The sequence below is a fragment of the Xiphias gladius genome, chromosome 16 (genome assembly GCF_016859285.1).
Source record: "Xiphias gladius isolate SHS-SW01 ecotype Sanya breed wild chromosome 16, ASM1685928v1, whole genome shotgun sequence".
Lineage (NCBI taxonomy): Eukaryota > Metazoa > Chordata > Actinopteri > Istiophoriformes > Xiphiidae > Xiphias > Xiphias gladius.
Genome location: NC_053415.1, coordinates 22,232,176 through 22,251,911, shown reverse-complemented (window position 1 = coordinate 22,251,911; position 19,736 = coordinate 22,232,176). Strand labels below are relative to the sequence as shown.

The 19,736-nt window shown below is 40.0% G+C and overlaps 1 protein-coding gene across 3 annotated transcripts in view; it reads left to right on the top strand.

Moving 5' to 3' along the window:
• sema5ba (sema domain, seven thrombospondin repeats (type 1 and type 1-like), transmembrane domain (TM) and short cytoplasmic domain, (semaphorin) 5Ba) overlaps positions 1-19,736 on the top strand; it is a 168,317-nt gene that overhangs the window by 68,262 nt on the left and 80,319 nt on the right. For all 3 annotated transcript variants that reach the window (XM_040149185.1, XM_040149184.1, XM_040149183.1), the window contains exons 4-5: positions 13,589-13,688; positions 14,244-14,289. In XM_040149185.1, coding sequence (XP_040005119.1) covers positions 13,589-13,688; positions 14,244-14,289 — 146 coding nt within the window. The remainder of the gene's footprint in view (positions 1-13,588; positions 13,689-14,243; positions 14,290-19,736) is intronic.

Genomic DNA, 19,736 nt, shown 5'->3' with positions numbered 1-19,736 from the left:
TCCTTAAAGCATGTGTCTGAATTTCATATTCAGCTGTTCAGCTGTTGATACCGACTTATTTAGAATCTGATATTCTTTATTTCAGTGTCAGTTTTAATTCTAGTCTGACTTTAGATTTAATTATTTGGATACAGATCGTCTAGTCTAAATAATGATGTTGACCTTCATCCCATCGCACTGCTACCAGCGCAGTACTTTGTCTGTCATGTACATGCATTCTTGCAAAAACCCGGTTAGAAATCTGGTTAAGTGTAGAAGAAAGGTTCACCATGTTTCTATAATACCTAACACCAGTTATAGAAACACCACAAGGACTAAAGGTTAATTCTGTGGGCTTTTTTTTACAAAGTGGGTATTATTTTCTGTGGGACATTGCTGTAAAGAATTACAGGGATTTGGTAAGCATTACCATAACTGAAAGGAATGATAGCCAAGACTCCCAAAATAAGACCAGAGTTGTAACCTGAATTATCTTTTAATGGTGAGATGCCTATATGGCCTTACTTCAAGGAAAAAAATACTACAGCAGATTTTTCAACAGTCTTTTGATGGTTAAAACACCACAAGGTTCTGTGATGTAAAAGCAGAAGTTATGGGATTAGTCGCAAAATAAGCCACAGAATGCATTCAACATTACAGATTGATACATGAAATTATAAAAATAAATAAAAAAGAACGAGATCTACTTTAAACCCTGATTGCTTTCATGGTTTAACATCTCTCTCATCACCTCTCAGCAATGAAATAGTTTGTGCAGGCTTTAGATGTTGTCAGTGCGGTTCCGTGCCACAGATCATTGCTATCATGTATCATGTGAGGAACAGTTCTCTGTATATTCACACCTCAGACTACTCTGCACTGATCACATGTTCTCTATGTATGGAAACATATACATGTCACTTTTCACAGCGACAAAATAAACGGTTTTCATAAACATATATCTCTGTGCCAGCTGCAATACCTCACAGTTTGGTATTCGGGCGGGTAAGCATGCAGCTATAAAAGAACAACAAAAAGCAAGAGGGGACAAGATAGAAATGATTGCGTAGAATAATGGTGCTCACTATCTAGCCCATTCATCTGTACAGTGGGCCGAGTAACAAGGTCTTCCTCATGGCGTGAAATGGAACAGAACAGTTTGGGGCACAGAATCACAGACAGATATGGCAGAATAAAAGATAAACAAACACAAAATTGCTGTGTTTATTTTTGAATAGGGCTGCTTGTGTTACCTCTGCTGAGAGCGGTGTCTAAGATTGGAGGAACGAAAAAAAATCGCTGGTGGGGATCAAGGACAGAAACACAAAAATTGAAGAGGTGGCCAGAGGGTTTTCTTGTGATTAGAAATATACCCTACTCCCTCCAAACCATATTGCAGACATTTCCTCAAGTCTTCTTGGTTTTTCCTTTTTTTGGACTGCAGTATTGTTTCCCTCCAGGTCTCCCTCAGTGCTCTGGGGCCAGCTCACCCATGTTGTTGGCCTGAACTCTGGCTAATGGAACTGAAGATGAACATCAAGAGTTCTGTGCCATTTGGTCTTTTTTTTGCTGGAATTTCTGTGTAATAGCAGTTTTAGGTTTGAAAAGCGTGGCACTTTTAATTGGAGCTTCAATCCACAAAACCAGGGAAATGGCTGTTTTCATTCCCCACAAAGCTGGGCTGAGGTCACTATATGCTGAGTCTTTGCCGCCGTCTCGCTTTACCCACCAGGCCTCCAGATGTCCAGATTAGCCCAGGCTCCACCGGTGCTCCACTTCTAAAGCAAGCCACTTGAGAATGGCTCTCATGGCTGGGAGCTACAGGGCCGCTGGCCCGTCAAAGCCGGCAGGGCAGGGCATTATTTGGAGGCAGCCGTATAGAAAAGGCCTGCACAATGAAAGTGTCAGCGAGAACCTGAGATTAGCCTCTGTGATTGATGAGCATTTTATAGCGGCTTGTTGAAGCACTACCTCATTCACCTGGAGGAGACCAGGGAGCTGGCTAAGAAGATTTTACTATGGGGCATGCAGGAGCTTGTACCCATCCATACATGCTTCAAGTGTTTATGCCCGTAATGACGAGTAATTGTGTTTGTATGTGTTTTTACGTTTGAGTGCCTGGCTGAGTAGGTTTTTGTTGGGCAGTTAGTGTCTCTATGTGTGCTGCAGTGAGATTTAATCCTTGTAGCGTGTGTCTGGGCAGAGTGAAGGGATCAGCTGTCCTCTGGTCCCTGAGCTGGTCTGTCCAATGGAGCATGCTATCTGCATTAAAGCCCTATTCTCTTTTAGCTTCAAGCAATTTAAACCGCCCTGAATTTGTCAAATGTTGGGACAAATTTACTGATACATCTGTCACTAGTACACCAACTGTTTGAGGCTTTTGGACAGACAATTAATCCTGAACATTTTCTAAGCCTTTGATAAAAGATGTACTGTATTAATTGAAAACTTTATGTCAACTTATTTTCTATTTTCAAACTAATTCTACCAGATATGATGGAGATCCAGTCTGTAAACCATCACAAATGTTTACAGATGATAGTTTGGATAGTAATGTTACTGTTCACCATTTTATCTTAATAACTGTATTAAACCTGCAATAACTGATTTCTTTTGGCCACTTGGGGACAGTGGAAACAAGTTGTGTACACCACATTGACATGTCAGCTTTTTTGATATGTCAAACTTGTTAGCAAATGGTTGCTTATTTACACATCCACCGGATACAGAAAAACATTATCATTCCTTTGGTTTTGTGTTTTGTCCACCTGGCAGATGCAAGTCCAGTTTTCACTTTCTTTTAGCTCTGTTTTTGGTCTCAAACTCCTGAGGGAAATATCTGGCTCTTAAGCTACTGAATGCTCCACTATGCTCACCAGCTAGTTGCTAACTGTGTCTGTCTGTGGTTTGGTGCTGAGCAGGTAGCGTGCAGTGCCTGCTGCCTCATGCAGATCAGAAATGACAAATTATCGATTTGGAAAATTACTTTGCACTCACATGCTTTTTCACCCAGACTGTTAGAAAACGACACAGAAACACTGCCTCAAGAGGCGACGGGATGTAAACACTGTAGCTGGCAGCGGGTATCATCAGAGGAATATGAAGGAGACACTCTAGACCGACATCTACCGTGCTTGAGCACCAGACTTCCCCATCCGCCTCGACAGAATTGTATTTTTCCAACTAAATGTTGGTATGTCTGCTCTTCCATGAGACGTGCCAGTGTTTTATGCCAGACACACCATAGATCAGTGCAGGAATACAGCAGTGGAATCATGTGACCTCCACCCACAGGCACACACTGTACGAACCGCCAGCTCATGATTTAGATGGATTATATTGGCTCACAGCATAAGACTGTAGGTCTGATAAGAGCATGGCATCAGGGCAGCAACTGGAACGCTCTGAATCTAGATATGGAGTCTGTTTTTGGAATTTATGGAGTCAGCTGTGTATTATGTTATAAGGCCCAGGGGTTTTGAAGTGTGTGTAAAGGGTCAGCCTTGTTCATAAAGGAAGTAGATAAACTCTGCACCTTTTATAACATCCAGTGCAGCAACATCCGTCAAGGCAACAAGATTTTTCATAATGGAGTGTGCATAGGAAAATAATGGTTGAAAATCAGACCTTTGGCTCAAGTTTCACTATCTCCTTCACAGAGAAGAAGCGGTGTTGTCTGATGGCTCCACAGTGTGGGTCATCTCTTCTGCTCAAAACGCTGCAATGTTCCTCTCTGAAGAGAGATGAAGGAGAACAGAAACAACCAGTGTCATTGCTCATTTCCTGTTCAATTCCTTGCAAATATTTTCTTTCCCATTTGGTTTTTATGCCCTCTCTTATCCCCTGCCTGCCTGCATTCTTCTCTCTACTCATCTTATCTCGCTTCCTCTCTTATTCATTCTCCTTCTCTTCTCCATGCTCCTCCTCTCAAATTCTCTTTTTTACCTTCCTGCTTCACTTTCTTTTCATCTCTCCCTCCATCATTTGCTCTTTCTCAGACTGCTCTTTTTTTTTTGCGCTATAATAGGCAGAGAAATGTATTGCACACTTTGAAAGAGTCCCTCTATCTCTTTCATTGTCTGGGTAATGGTGCTGTCGTTTAGCCGCCGTGTCCCCATCCGAAGGGCTCTTGAGCATCATGAGAGTGATTCCCCTTTGAGAAATAACTGTCACTTAAAAGAAAAAGTATTTTCCATGAATTTCTGATGTAATTCTTTATTTTATATTCTTCTCTTACTCTCCATCTGTCTCTGTTTCCCATCTCATTCATGATTACAGTGGTGGGTCTAATTGGAGCAGAGCTATCAGGGCTGTGGTGTGTTTGAATCCATCAATCAGGCATCTGAATGGAGCTGAGTTTAGCATGCTGCTCGGGCCAGCCTCTAACCTACTGATGACATGTCAGGATATCTGATGCGGGCCTGAGAGATAACAAAGAGGATCAGAGAATAGAAAACATTTAAAGGTTTTATTGCCACTTTAACTGAAAAGTGGAGTGACAGTGGGAAAATTGCTCTCTTTGTTTTTCAGCGTCTGTGCTGTCTCCTGACCCCCTGATACTGTAGTCGCTTCCAGATGTGTGGCTCATTGTGCAAATCCATCGGTAATTTTACATTTCCGTCTCGTGTGTTGTGTTTTTTTACGAAAAAGTCAAGGCTGCAAATTCACTAGGTCACACCTGGTAACAGGTCAACATAACACTTCCAACACAGCGCAACTCTGAATTAAATTTTGTCACGTTAACCTTAAGGTTACAGTAGCACAATGTTATAGAGAATGAATTTCTTTCTCAACCATGTTCTTTTCAGATAATACTCTTGGAATCAAAATGATTTACTCACAGTATCTCCAACTGTGTCTTTGAAGTCCATAGAGGCTAAATGTTGATCAGTCTGCCCAGAACTCATATAAAAAGTCACTCCCTCTAACTTAAAATCTTAAAATCCAATTAAAAACAATTTTAAGGTGCTTTAAACTCTGTTTTTCATAAAACTGACATTTCAATTAATGGCGTTTCTGAGCAGTGAAGTGAAAACCATGCAAAAACAGCCTTGATACCCCTAAAAGCATTTTGTAATAAATTTATTTATCTTATACACAAAGAAAATAAAATCAGTTTCACAAGTACTATGAATGAGCCGATTTAAAATTGTAAGTCAATATAAATGTGTTTCCATTTAATTATTTCCCTTCATATTTGGGCCAAAGAAAAACGTGTTAAAATGGCTATATGTCCCACACACTTCTATCTGTATTGATGTAAACCAACTCAAATTAAAGCAGAGACCTGGCACTTTAATGTAGTATCCACTATCTCTTTTCAAATTGAATGTGCTGAAGCACAGAACCTGAAGAAGAAAAAAACATGTAACTGTCCAAATACTTTAAGCCTCTCTATCTAACATTGTGGTATTTTGGCACAGTCAGACTGCATGAAATAGGAAGACGAATTCTTATTTTACTGAATAAAGGATGATAAAAAAGATTTGAATGGTTGAAAACAAGTATAATAACGCGATCAGAAAACAGGAGCACTTTAGAATGACAGCATATGCAGCATAGGCTTTATTCCATGAGCTGACATTTCAGCAACAGTGTGCCTTGCGCGGAGCTTCACCTACAGGGTTGCTTAGACTAGTGAGAATTGTAGCCCCCATGATGGTCATTAATTAAATCACAGATGTAAAGTCACCTGCAAAATAAGTTTCACAAAAACATCACTGATGCAGCTTGTTATAGAACCGGGGCCACTCCTCATCACTCATATCAATATTTTCCAACTCGCTGCTGTTCTCCAGCAGGGCCTCTGCACCCCTCTTGGTTTTGAGGGACATTGAGGCGCCATCCCTAACATTTCTGTCATGTTTGAAAAAAGCCATTGTCGAACATTTATGAAACGGATACTTGTGTGTGAATACCGAAAAGGTTATTACTTGAACGGACAGGTAAAGCCAGCAATTTCTCAGATACCATGTCGGAACGGTTCTCCTGATATCACTCCTACTTTTGACATATTACTCACATTTCTGTCAGTTTTATAAAAGGAACTCTGAAAAATTGTCAGCAGTTTTGGATGTTGCTTCACAATTGGCTTTGTGAGAGACAGACAGACATCTTTACCGGTTGCCGACTGAGAGGCTATTAGCCTCCTGGCCCCAGCGCCATTCCTCCTGTGGCTGCTCAGTCCCCGGTGTCTCCGGGCTCTTTTTCGACACTGCCCACAACCTGCAGACCCCTCTATCTGAATTCAGTCAAGTGGGAGGAGGGGAGGCGTGGTGGAGGAATGAAAGGACAGAGGGATAGAGGGAAAGTTGTGCTCCACTGAGGCACAGCAGCCTCTCTCAAACTATCACCCTCAGCAAGTCAGCCACACTGAAAATCGAAAGTTAGAATAGGAGAGATACTGAAGAACGGGACAGGCAAGACAGGGTGGAGACTGGGGTGCGAGGAAGGGCGAAGAGCGATATGGAGAAGACCGAACAAAACATATTTCAAGGGATTTTGGCCAGATAAGGCTGACGTGTGAAAGATGCAGGGAAAGTTTGGCTCCGTCAGTACTGAGCAGCACTAGAAAATGAGGCGAAATGTGGCATTTATGGTGCTACTTCAGGTTTGTTTGCACAAAAATGTGCTTAAAGTAAATGGATATTGTATGCAAATTTGAATATTGCAGGATGGATTCATTCCTGTGCTATTATTTGGCCACAGTTGTTATTTTCACATTTCCCACTCTTGGTTTATCTAAATTTATTCAGAATGCAATTTTGTATATGCTAATTGACACTGCAAGTGATCCTTTTCACAGAATCATTTGCCAAATGGCAGATAGCAGTGTATCTTCATGTGACCTGTTTTGTTAACAATATTGGATCGACTACCTTGCCCTGAAGACGACCAATTTTAATATTGCCTCTTTTCACTGAGTGGTATTCCTATTAGCAAGACATTGTGTTCCTGTGTACCTCCCTGAAGGAAGATGATGATAGACAGCTACCTTCAGTACAATATGTGTCATTCATAGCTCATTAAACAGCGCAGCGCTCGAGGGTAGAAATTAAACTAGATGCCTGATTATAATGCTAATGACAAAAAATATGATGTATTGCAGGATGTCATTAGGTGAACATTTGCTGTAAAATGAAAAACCCAAAGTGAAGAAAAGCAAGTTTGCCGAAATACACAATTTGGTTTTAAAAGGTCATCTTTGCTTCTGAGCTTTTATACACACACACAAACACACGCGCGCACACACACACACACACGCACACGCACACACACACACACACACACACACACACACACACACACACACACACACACACACACACACACACACACACACACACACACACACACACACACGCACACACAAACGCACACACATATATATATCTACACAAACCTTTTGAAATGACTCCTTTATTTTCACAGTTTTGAGCCATTTGGTCAACTAAAACATCCGATTATTTGTGTTCCATTCATGTGTGGGGAGTCAGCCTGCACAGCCAGAGGATTTTAAAGCTCTAAAGGCCCAAAAACTCAAGGCCTGAGGCCAAAGGCCTGAGGAAGCTTGAGGAACTTTTTTGACATAGGCGTCCAGTGAATGAATGTTGTGCCCTTCTGCAACACATCCATATTCTAGACAGACAGCAACAGTCTAGACAAACCACAAGCACCTGAACCACCACCACCTTCCCATCCAAATTCATTCAGTGGGGCCAAGCCAGAGACACCACTGCCAGGGAGTGAACCTGGGCTTCTGTTTGGAAACAAGTCTTTACAGTCACACTGGTGTCCATGTGAGACTGTGCTTTGAGCCAAATGCTAACATGTTGGTGCTAAGCAGGTGTAATGTTTACTATTTACTATGTTCACCATCTTAGTTTAGTGCGTTAACATGCTAATATTTGCTAATTAGCACAAGTCACAAAGTACAGCTGAGGCTGCTGTGAATAACCAAATGTGAACCTCGTGATAGCACCGGAGAAAGTCAGGGGATCTACAAAGTCATTAGGATTCCTTCTCCAGGGACTAGGAATGTTTTTACAAAATTTCATGGAAATCAATCCAATAGTTGTTGAGATATTTGAGTCTGGACCACAGTGGTTGACCAAATTCCTGACTGCCATTGCCACCCCAAGACCCATGCCCCTAGCATGGCTCTCCTCTGCCACCTGGATGGTTCGCTCAGGGTGGTACACTGCAAACCTCAACTGTCTAATTTCACTTTGAGCCGTTTATGGTGATTAGATGAAGGAAGATTTGGATCTTTGTCAGGTAGCCCTTTTGTCTGGGCTCCAATTTGAGGGAATCTCCCATCCAATCAAGTTTTAAGCGGTAAAAGTATAATCTGTACTCTGTGTGGTTTTCTGTGTGTGTATGTTTGTTTGTGCAGACACAGGGCTTTTTGGAGCCGCATTTGTTGTGCTTTCATTCCGTCAGCTCAGTAATATGTTGGCAATTTCTAGCTTTGACTGCTCTTCGCCCAGACTCGGTCTAATAGTGACTTAGATCAGTCGAGGTGCCACTTAACTCTGTTTATATGCTGGTTGTGTGGGAAAAACTGTTGTATGGAAGGAGATACAAAAGTTATGATTTATATCTGTGCGCGACGAACGTCTCAGCCACTGTCCTCATCCCTCTCCGCATCCCTCTGGCAGCCATGGGCTAATGCATTAATCCGTCTGCCTGCCGATTTGCGGAGGAGAAAAAAAGAACGTAATAATCGTTCATCATGTCCAGCTTGGGGCCCGGGAGTCAACCATGAGGGAGGGGGCTTCCATATTCATCCTGGCTTTATTGTCCCTTTTTTGCCCCACCACCCGGCCAGACAGTTATACGGGGAAGAAGTGAGCAGCGCATATAAAACCACTTGTAGATAGGGGGATAAATGTCAGTCAATGAAAGACCCCACACTGTTAGACAGGCCTTTCTAAGAAAGTAAACAAGATTATGGTTCACGAGCTCTCCTGTATTCTACTGAATCAAATTCAACCATGCTTTTTTTTTTTTACAAGCTTTTCAAGAGATATTCATGATGTAGGGAAATGTTTATATGCACGTAATGCTTCTCAGTTCAAATTTCAAGTGATTTATGCTCCACATTAAACTCTCTGAGTTGAACGCTAACAGCTCTTGTTTTTACTGTTAGGGGCATAATGCTTCTGTGGGAATAATTTACTTGTTATCTCTTTCTCCACTGCACATTCTTATTTTATGGTTCATGTCATATGCTCTGTTTTAATGGTCTTATTTTATACGGAGAATATGTCACCTGCTAACAGTCTGTCATTTGTCTAAATGACATCATTTTCTATTTCTGGGTGTTTTCCAGAATATATTTATTGTGTAATGTAGGGGCGGGTCTCAAGTTGGGTCTGATGGGTGCTGTATATTAGCCTCAGGTTTCCTTCTAGTTTTTATGAGCAAGAGTCCTATCTCTGTTTTTTCCACCACATTTCTCCTGTTCTATAATCTTTAATGCTTTCACCTCTAGCTACTTCTAGCATGGTAACATGATCTGACTGTGGAAGGGAGGGTGAAAAACACAGGATAAGCCTTCAGACTTCATGTGTACTTAAACACATGACACATATAGTGTTAATCGAGCACCCATGACAAGGGTCTTTAATTAATCCAGTTTCCCAAAAATGTATTTTTTTGTAAATGTACATAAAGATAATCTTTTTATCGTTAATGAGGTTTTGCTGTGCATGTTAATGAAGTGAGTGTTTAAAGAACTGATTTAGAGAATTTTAATGATCTCATTTGTATGTTAGGATCATGTCCTTTTCTCACATTTATATGGACACTATGCACATACATACCTGCTCTGCAAACCTGTGAGTGTGTTGGATTCTTTAAGTCAACTTCAGGTCTGTTTGCATAAGATTATGAGGCTAAAGATGGGTCTACACTCCCTGCCGCTCCCCTCTGCTCGTCCAGCCTTGGCCTCTGCAGCCATTAATCAGAGAGTGATGTACAGATGGTCCCATTCGCCTACTTGCACCAGCTTTGTATGGTTTCGAAACCCACCATGCATTTCAAAGATGGTCAACCCATAGATGCATGCTGAAATTTGAGAAATTTCTAAAAAAATCTACGCTCATATATCTAATATAAATATTTATAGAGAGAGTAAGAGTTGGCCTCTTGCAGAATTTCTGTAGTGTTAGAATGACACTAGAGTGTCCCATGATTTATTATGTGTGCTAAGGTTATCAGTGATTTAATCCTGTGCGTGTAAAAGTGTTTGACAGTCTGTTATTAATTTTTAAATTTTACATTACTTCTCTGCGCTGGCTATAAGATTAGAAATCATTGTAGTACCCAGTTCATGTTTCTCTTATTATGTTCTGAATGAGACCAGAGCTGTTGATATAATTAACCATGTATCATTTTGTGGCTTCAGGCAGAGTATGTGGTATTATGACTTTTTCTCTTCTGATCTTTAGGGCACTACATACAGTACATTTGTTACAGTTCCATTCAGGGCTAAAACAATTTGTTGAAAATATCTAGTTTTGATTTTGCAAACACGATTCAAATTGTAATTATTTTCTGCCAACTAAAACCCATTCCTGTATTGGTGGTTTACATTGTATTGTACATGATAAGTTTATACCAACTATAATTGCATTAAATGAAATTATGCGGTTTTGTTTTGTTGAGTTCCTCTTGGGGTCCTCCAGTCACTTGGAGAAAAGTCAGTGTCTGACCACTCTTATCCGGTTTTAGAGAAAAATTGCTCACCACTAGTAAGGTATTATGTTGGAGGTATACTTAACATTACTCAAACATTTCCGAATGTAATCATGACATTCAAATGTGTTGTCATGTATACAGCTACACAGTTGTCTGTTTACCTTAATAATGGCAAACATCTGGTAATTCACATATGTGAAATCCAATTGACAATCCCTTAATCACAGTGCCGACAGCTCCGGGCTTAGCTTCCCACGATGACACCTTGTGCCACAACAGTGCCCTGAACCCTGGAGGATTGGATTTGCAGCTATTCAAGAGATTAACTTAAAGACCCCTTCCAATGAAAATCAAGTTTTTAACCTTGTTAACATGTCCAAATGCTGTTTTTTTATATGATACAAGACATATCATGAGTGAAGTAAGTGGTCAATGTAGCTGGCAAAACAGAAAACAAGTGGGCGCAGGAAAGGTTTTCTTCTGATGACTCTTCCATGAAGGTCATAATTGTGCAGGTGTCACTGCACAAATAACAGTCCACCACCACTCAAGACTCTGCTAAATCTTCCTGAAGGTCTTTGGCTGTCAAACAGGGGTTTTGATTTGCCTTCCTAGCAATCCTACGAGCAGTTCTCTCTACGAGCAGTTGAAAACTTGAAGACCAAGTTCTATTGGTCTTCAAGTCGTCAACTTCACCTCCACCGCTCCTGTTAACTTCCATTTCTTAATTACATTACAAACTAAAGAAATGGCTACCTGAAAACACTTTGCTGAGTGTTAGGCAGCTGATTAGAGGAGCCCATGGCTGCTGATTTTTGGAAGAAGGTTTGAGGATGCAGAGTACTTATAAAGCTTTGCAATTTGCATCACTTGGCCTTTCGTAACCATGACCGTCGAACAAGCCACAGCCCTAACAAGCTAATTAAGACCTGAGACCTTGGTAAAAGTTATCTGAAAGCTCAAATAATTTGGGTTGCCCAAACCTTGGTATGGTGCTCCTTTCCCTTTTTTCACTCTAAACTTGTACAAAAAAAAATAATACTGCTACTAATCTTAATTAAAATGTTTCAAAGAATGTTCCATCTATCCAACTATATGCCTTTTGGAGATCAGTTCATCGTTACTCACTTAGCTATTCATAGTAACAAAGATTTTAAATATATATACATATATATATATGTATATGTATATATATATGTATGTATATATAAATATACATACATATAATTAGAAAAAAACAAATTAACAGTGATCTTATACTTTAAATTATTATTACAATTTTAATGCAATATGAAACATGCATTCTTTTATGTATTAATTTTATTATAAAATGATGCCCCCTCAGTCCTGATCAAATCTCGTAACTACGAAACCTGAAGTAAATTTCAGTGTGACAGCAGCTCAGTGAAAACTACCTCTTCCTGAGCCACATCTGGAAAGACAGATTGTGGCAGGTAATTCTCATTTCACTGTTGTCCCCTGTCACCCTTACTTACAGTATGTGGGAGTTTTTGTGTGCTTCTCTTCCATGTGTGTGTGTTTGGTATCTGTATCTTAAATGAAGAGCACCGTACTGTACTGTCGCTTCAGCCTTCTGTCTTTTTATCACTCGTATCTCTAGTTATGTGTCTCGGTGACTGAGCCACATGAAGATGGAGAGTTGGTTTTACTGTCAGCTATGACTTTTTCCAACACTTCGATGTAGTCTTGCACCCGTAGCGTTGAGCCTATACAACTAATTTAAAAAAAATTTAAGGTTTAAGGTTTTAAATGTTTGATGACTGCTTCCATAATGAGTAGGGTTCTCAGCAGTGTGGCCACATTTTCCCCCTGTGATTTTTATTTTTATTTTTTTTTGGTTTTCCTTGTTCGTGTTTTGATAACCTGGTTTTACCATGTAATGGCATTAGAAATTCACAGCCATTTTTTTCTTTCTCAGAGGCTGTGTGGCATTAGCTGAGAGCTATTTAACACAGCTTTTCAAATTGGTTATGGGCATCTGAATTCCCAGTAACTGTTGTGATTCTGTGTACAACATGGGAAATATAGTAAATCCTTTTATGCTGCACAAACCTTCCCTGTGGTGGAATTTGTTTATATATCCGCACTTTGTGTCACAGAAAGATTTAAGAGAAAATACTTTTTTCCTCCAGTTTTCAATGTGACATTTAAAGTCCTGTCAGGCGGTCCCTCTGCACCACTGCTTTGAAATTTTGATTTCTGCAAGCCAATTTCAAACAGCGCCAAGATTTCATCCCTGTATGCCATAGAGAGCTGTGTTTATCTGAGTGTCGGGTTGTATCAGGATTGTTGTGTCGGACGTCGACTGGAAAGTTTTGTCTCTCTCTCTGCAGGAGACACCAGCGAAGGAAGATTTCACTGCACTGTCCACTGCACTTTTTACCACTACAGCTGCAGCTAATCATTTTGTCATTATCAATAAGTATATTAGCATTGAATAGTTTGAATAATTGATTGACTGTTTACTGAAGAAAATGTGAAAAAAATAAAAAATAAAGCCAAATAAAGCCAACCACATCAAGTTCTCAGAGTACAGGGCTGCATATCTTTAATTTGTTTTGTTTTTTCTGACCAACAGTCCAAATCCCAAAGAAATTTGAAAATCTTCACATTTCAGAAGCTGCAGCCAACAGAAGTTTGGCATTTTTGCTCAATAAATCACTTAAACAATTGATTTTCATATTCGTCAATCAATTTTCTGTTGATCAACTACTCGTTTCAGCGTTATTTGATACATAAACATACCAAATGAACAAGGCTTTTGTTGTCATTAGTGAACTCTACTGTGTTGCTGAGTATTGTCTGTAAATGTCACCGCTTTCATCTCATGAACTAAGACCCAATTTAGCTTTTGTTAACCCTTTTTATTTCTTTCTTTCTTCAGCCCTCAGTCCATGGATGTCTACTTTCTCCCAACCCGGTGTGAGAGACTACTCCCAGCTCACCCTTGACCTGACCAGGAATGAGCTTATTGTTGGTGCCAGGTAAGAAACTGTAAATCCACTCAACTTTTCACCCCGCAGAGCACATTACTGAGAATGTGATACCATTTCTCACTCACTCACACGCTGCGGGTTCTGGATAATGACGCTTCTTAAGTTCTCTGCTGAGGCCTCATTGGACCAAGTCAAGCTTTGGATTTGGCAGAAGGGGATGGATTTGGAAGAAATGCGTCATGCCACAATAGCGCATGTATGTGTGTGTGTCTGCGTGCGCATGTTCTCATCGGCTGACATGAGTTCAACTTTCATCTGGTTTGACCCTCTTAAAAACACATGCACACAGTACAAATGCCACTAATAGTTCATGTGCAAAAACCACACCACTCAGACTCCAATAAGACTAAAAACAATGACTCCAGACTGATGGATAGTTATAGTATGGCCTCTAATCAGCTTTGCTTTGAGTTGACAGCAGATAAAATGGCCTGTCTCTTTTCTTATATGTATTTGCATTATTAAACACATTTTTTTCTGGATAAAGATCGGTCAGATTGTGCACTTACTCACATATCTCTTTTTCCTGTCTCCTCAATCCAGAAACTACCTGTTCAGACTGGACCTCAGTAACATGTCGCTGATACAGGTAGGCATACTAATTATTTGTTTCTCTCCTTTCTCTCTGCTGAGCATAAATTGTTTTCTGTGTTTTTTAAAGATTTCACTTTTTAGGAATGTATCTCTGCTTTCCCCCTGAAACTAGGGTTTAATTAGCTCTATTTGACCTAAGTTTATTTTCAGATTTTTGTTGTTGTTGTTCTCCTAATTGTTCGACCATATGGTAATCCTTCCTTTAAGTAAAGTATTAGAAATAAAGATAATACAGTGGTCCCTCTTGGAAATATAGTTTAATAGTGTGATGTTCTGTTATTTGGGACGTCCTCTTACCAGTCTCGTTGTGTCGGAGGGCTTCTATTGCAGCTATGGTCATGTTTTTCTAGTGCTGCGGTGATGAAGAAGAAGGTTTCACTTGCAGCCATTTTGGCAAAGATTTTGTCCAGTCGTTTGTGTGTTTTGAGATATGGGAACCATGTGCAAGGACGTTTTGTTCAAACTTTATGGCTGCTTTCTGCAACCGACGCTTTACTTACTTACCTGTTATTAGATATTACACTCTGCTTTAGTTTCGTTTATTCTACCCAGCTTTTGTATCAAAGGCAGCTGCTCTAGTAGCATGAAATGCAGTTAGAAGGAACATCTGCAGGCTGAAAAACTCATCCAGTGTTATGACTGTAATAAAGGTTTTTTTTAAAACCGCCATTTAGCATTTTAGCTACAACAGCTACTATAACACTGATGTGATGGAGAAGGCAGCTTCCTTTTAGTACAGATTCTACAGGATAGAGTTTGCATTTGTGTTTAAATAGACAGGTCAGATTTAGAACAGGAGTTCAGGTTTTGGCCCAAGGCTGAATGTAGTGTGTGTGTGTGTGTGTATGAGTGTGAGTGTGCGTGCGTGTGCGTGTCCACGTGTGAGCCACGGATCGCATTCCTTCATTACATTCCTGGTGGGCATAAACATCATATGGTTAGATGCTTTAGGAGCAGTTTAATCATAGAATGAGTCACAAGAGACTCGACCAGAACCATCCAACGACAGCTGGATATCACTGCTTTGATTGACTTTTAAACCGAACATGTTTTTTGTTAACTACCCAAACATTGGGGGCAACAAAACAGCAGGCAAGCAGTCCTTTCCTCTGTTGATCTTTGCTTTCATCAAATTCCCAGAATTTGTTGAAGGTTTTGTCCTATCAGTTGGACCCTATCTCTTAGTGTCATTTAATCTCTGATCAAAATTTTATTATAGTTTGTTCTTTAGCAAGGTTACAACTAGAGACTAAATGCAGTAATTTCTGTTTACCTGTCATTGTACATCCTGTGCTGTGCATGTGATGAATGCAAATCCTAAATAGTATCATATGATATGTTATGATGATAGTCTTTCTAAAGACTCTTTACTGTAGAGTATATGAATTTGCTCTAAAGATATAACTGTTTTTTGTTTTGATTGGTGACCAGTTTTTCTATGATGATCGTTGACTTGAAGTGCCGTAGCACTTCATTAGGGAAAATAGCATCTAACATTGGAACAATAGCACTTGCTGCGTGCTATGCAACTGTTCGATAAAATAGCTAAGTTCAAAGACAAATTAAAACAATTATTTAAAATGAAATTTGCTGCTTTGAAGTCCAAGATTTCCCTGGTAAGGAGAAAGGTGAATGGTAGTTGCATCACTTGACATTCTTGCAGCAAACCCTTAGCATCACTGTTGTGATGCTCAGGTTGAGAGGACATCACATGTCGATAGAACATGGCTGGCAGTAACGTGATATCTCTTTCCTTTAAATCCCTTTCAGTAAAGTTGAAGTCTCTAGGTGATGCTTTATTTCTGGTGAGCCACGGTGACCGTCTAACTGCAGAGTTATTCCGCTGTTATTCTAAACTGCTGTTAACTAAACCTAAAAATGTAAAAAAACAAAAAACAAATACATTCCCAGATATGGGAAACCACCGCTGTGTTAAAGTTAATGATAGTGATATTTGTTTACATGACAGTTTAAATTGCCTTCAGGGGAGATGTGCATATGCTGAGGTAAGAATCAACATAAATATGTTTTTATTATCCTCCATGTTGCAGAGGAAATAATTTAATTCCAGGGGTGTGATAAGTGTATGCACATAGACACATGCATCTCTGCCTGTTCTTTGCCTCTGGGTGTAATGTGTTGGTTTCGTGAAAGGCCCGTGGTATTGTGGGCGCTGTGTGGTAAAGCAGCTTCGGTATAGCGGGGATGTTAGATCTGGGCCACAGGGTTGCCTTACGGTTGCATCAGGCATCACAAATGGCAAACCCCCAGCTCTCTACGGGACCGTGTAAATCTAAACCGGTATATAACTGAGTCACTGAGTAAAGAAAAGTAGTCTTTATATAACCCAGAGTACAGTGCACAGTTTCCATCCTTTAGATGACTGTAGGATATCTTCTTTTTAGTTTGCCAAAGTTTTCCACTGCTACAAGGCAAAGTTAATTACATATTCTGATTCTGTTATGGTTTTTGTCATTTCTTGTAACTCTAATTCTCAGTATAGAGCATAATGACACACTGCATACACTCATTCAATATAAAAAGCAGTGATACATCTTTGATCATGTAGAAAATCCACTGTTGCTGTTGGAGTTTAAAGGAACATAGTAGTGGTTTTGCATGTTTCAGCCCATTAACTACAAATCTTGTGTACTTTGTTGATTGTGTACATTTTCCCAAATGATACTGCTTGTTATGAGACGATACAGCACAATGCTGGTTCCACATAAATATGTATAATAATAATAATTAGACTCAATAATTAGACTAAAGACCATAATAGGACTAACTAATAATAAGACTAACAATAACAATAATAAAACTAATAATACAACTAATAATAATAATAAGAAGAGGAAGACTAATAATAAGGGTAATAATAATAATTAATGAGACTAATAATGGGGGCAGTAGGTGGCCTGCAGTCACAGATCCAGACTCTGCACCCCCGTTGAGGCAGAAATATCTGCAGAAAGGGACAGGAGGAGAGATGGGAAAGCACAAAACTACGGGAGAGAGACGAAGAGTAGCTTAGAAATAAAAATTGCAGCATCAGTTACAATATAATTTCAAGGACAACAGTCTGGATTTTTGTACACATTTCCTCACAGAATGAAAGCACATCACAGGACTCGACTTTGTCTAACAAAGTCCCCTTTCACAGCAGCCACAAGTGAATGACATGATGTGTACAGCTGCCACCCGTGTGTCACTGCCGATATCAATGCTCTCTTTGTCTGCACGCCCTAGCTGTCTAGATCTGGAGGAGAGAAGTTGACTTATGATTGTTTTCATTTGTTTTCAACACTTGTTGTGTTGTTCGCTGCAGCTCCATGAAACTGTTCTCTTTGGCCTGAAAACAGCATCTGCTATCTTAACATCCTTATGACATGTAGGAAGCATTCGTACTGCGGCATGAAAAAGTTTGGCACCCCTGGTCAAAATTTCTGTTACTTTGAATAGTTGAGTGAGTAGGAGATCACCTGATCTTCCAAAAGGCATGAAGGTAAACATGACATGTTTCTTTAACATCTTAAGCAAAATTACTTTTTTATTTCCATCTTTTATAGGTTCAAAATAACAGAAAAGGAAAAGGGCCAAAAGTTTGGGCACCTGCTTGGTCAGTACTTAGTAACACCCACTTTGGCAAGTATCGCAGCTTGTTATTGCTCTTTGTAGCAGCTAAGAGCCTTTCAGGTCCTTGCAAAAGGCTTCTAGTTCTGTGAGATTCTTGGGCCATTTTGAATGCACTGCTCTTTTAAGGTCCATCCACAGATTTTCGGTGATGTTTCGGCCGGTGGACTGTGAGGGCCATGGCAGACGGTGTATTGTTTGCTCCCAGAATATTCTGGTATTTAATTGAATCCATTCTTCCCTCTATCACTGAAGAGTTGCCCGTGCCACTGGCTGCAACAAAAGCCCAAAGCCTGATCGATCCACCCCCGTGCTTAGCAGTTGGAGGGGTGTTCTTTTCAGGATATTCTGCACCCTTTTTTTTCCAAGCATACCATTGCTCAATACATCATTCCCCAGGACTTGTTTCCAAAATGCATCAGGCTTGTTTAGATGTTCCTTTGCAGACTTCTGATGCTGAATTTTGTGGTGAGGATGCAGGAAAGGTTTTCTTCAGATGACGCTTCCATGAAGATCATATATGTGCAGGTGTCACTGCACAGTAGAACAGTTCACCACCACTCCAGAGTCTGCTAAATCTTCCTGAAGGTCTTCTGCTGTGAAACAGGGGTTGATTTGCATTCTTTCAATCCTACGAACAGTTCTCTCTGAAAGTTTTCTTGGTCTTGCAGACCTCAACTTGACCGCCACCATTTCTGTTAACTTCCATTTCTTAATTACATTACAAACTGAGGAAATGGCTACTTGAAAATGTTTTCCTATCTTCTTATACCCTTCTACTACTTTGTGGGCATCAATTATTTTAATTTTCAGAGTGCTAGGCCGCTGCTTAGAGGAGCCAATGGCTGCTGACTGTTGGGACAAGGTTTGAGGAGTCAGAGTACTTATAAAGCTTTGAAATTTGCCTCACTTGGCCTTTCCTACCGATGACCTTGAGCAAGCCACAGCCCTAACAAGCTAATTAAGGCCATTGAGACCTTGATAAAAGTTATCTTAGAACTGAAATCTCTTTGAGTGCCCAAACCTTGTTATGGTGCTCCTTTCCCTTTTTTCCCTTTAAACTTGTACAAAACAAAAGTAATACACTAATCTGACTTAAATGTTCAAAAGAATGTTTCACCTTTATGCCTTTTGGAGATCAGTTCATCTTCTACTAACTTAGCTATTCAGAATAACAGAAATTTTGACTGGGGATGCCGAAACTATTTCATTACCTAAATTCTCTAAATGTGTCTTTCTCCCTCACACACACGCCTACACGAACATCTTTAGCCTATTGTGAGCTATAGGGATAAATTAGGTAGATCCTTCTTGACTCTGGCCAATGCGGAGGTGTCATCTGTGAATCCAAAGCTGAAATCAATGTGAACTTTCTACAAACTTACCAATCAAGCAGAGAGCAGGGTCTGTACCCCCATGTTCTTTCGCCAGAAAATGAAGGCTGTCCAGAGAGACGTAGGAGGGTGGCATCTTAAAATTCTCCCTTTCTTTTGTTGTATAACTGAATGGAAAACAAACTGAAATCTCCCTCATGCCGGTCCGAGCCTCTGCTTCAACCTCAAAGGTTCACTTCCCAAAGGCATTTAGTCTAGTTTCCTGAACCAGTTATCTATTGCTTAAATACCAAAACCACCTATCAGAGACGAAGTTTGTTTTCAGACTGTATTTGTTTGTTTGAGTCTAAAGTAGAGTTCAATTTTGTGCAGAAAAAGAAAAAGTAAAAAAAGCCCACCTCTTCTACGTTAGAGGCGGACATTAAAAATCATCTGGCTAATTAATTTTATTTAGTTCAGTGCAAAGATGCACATT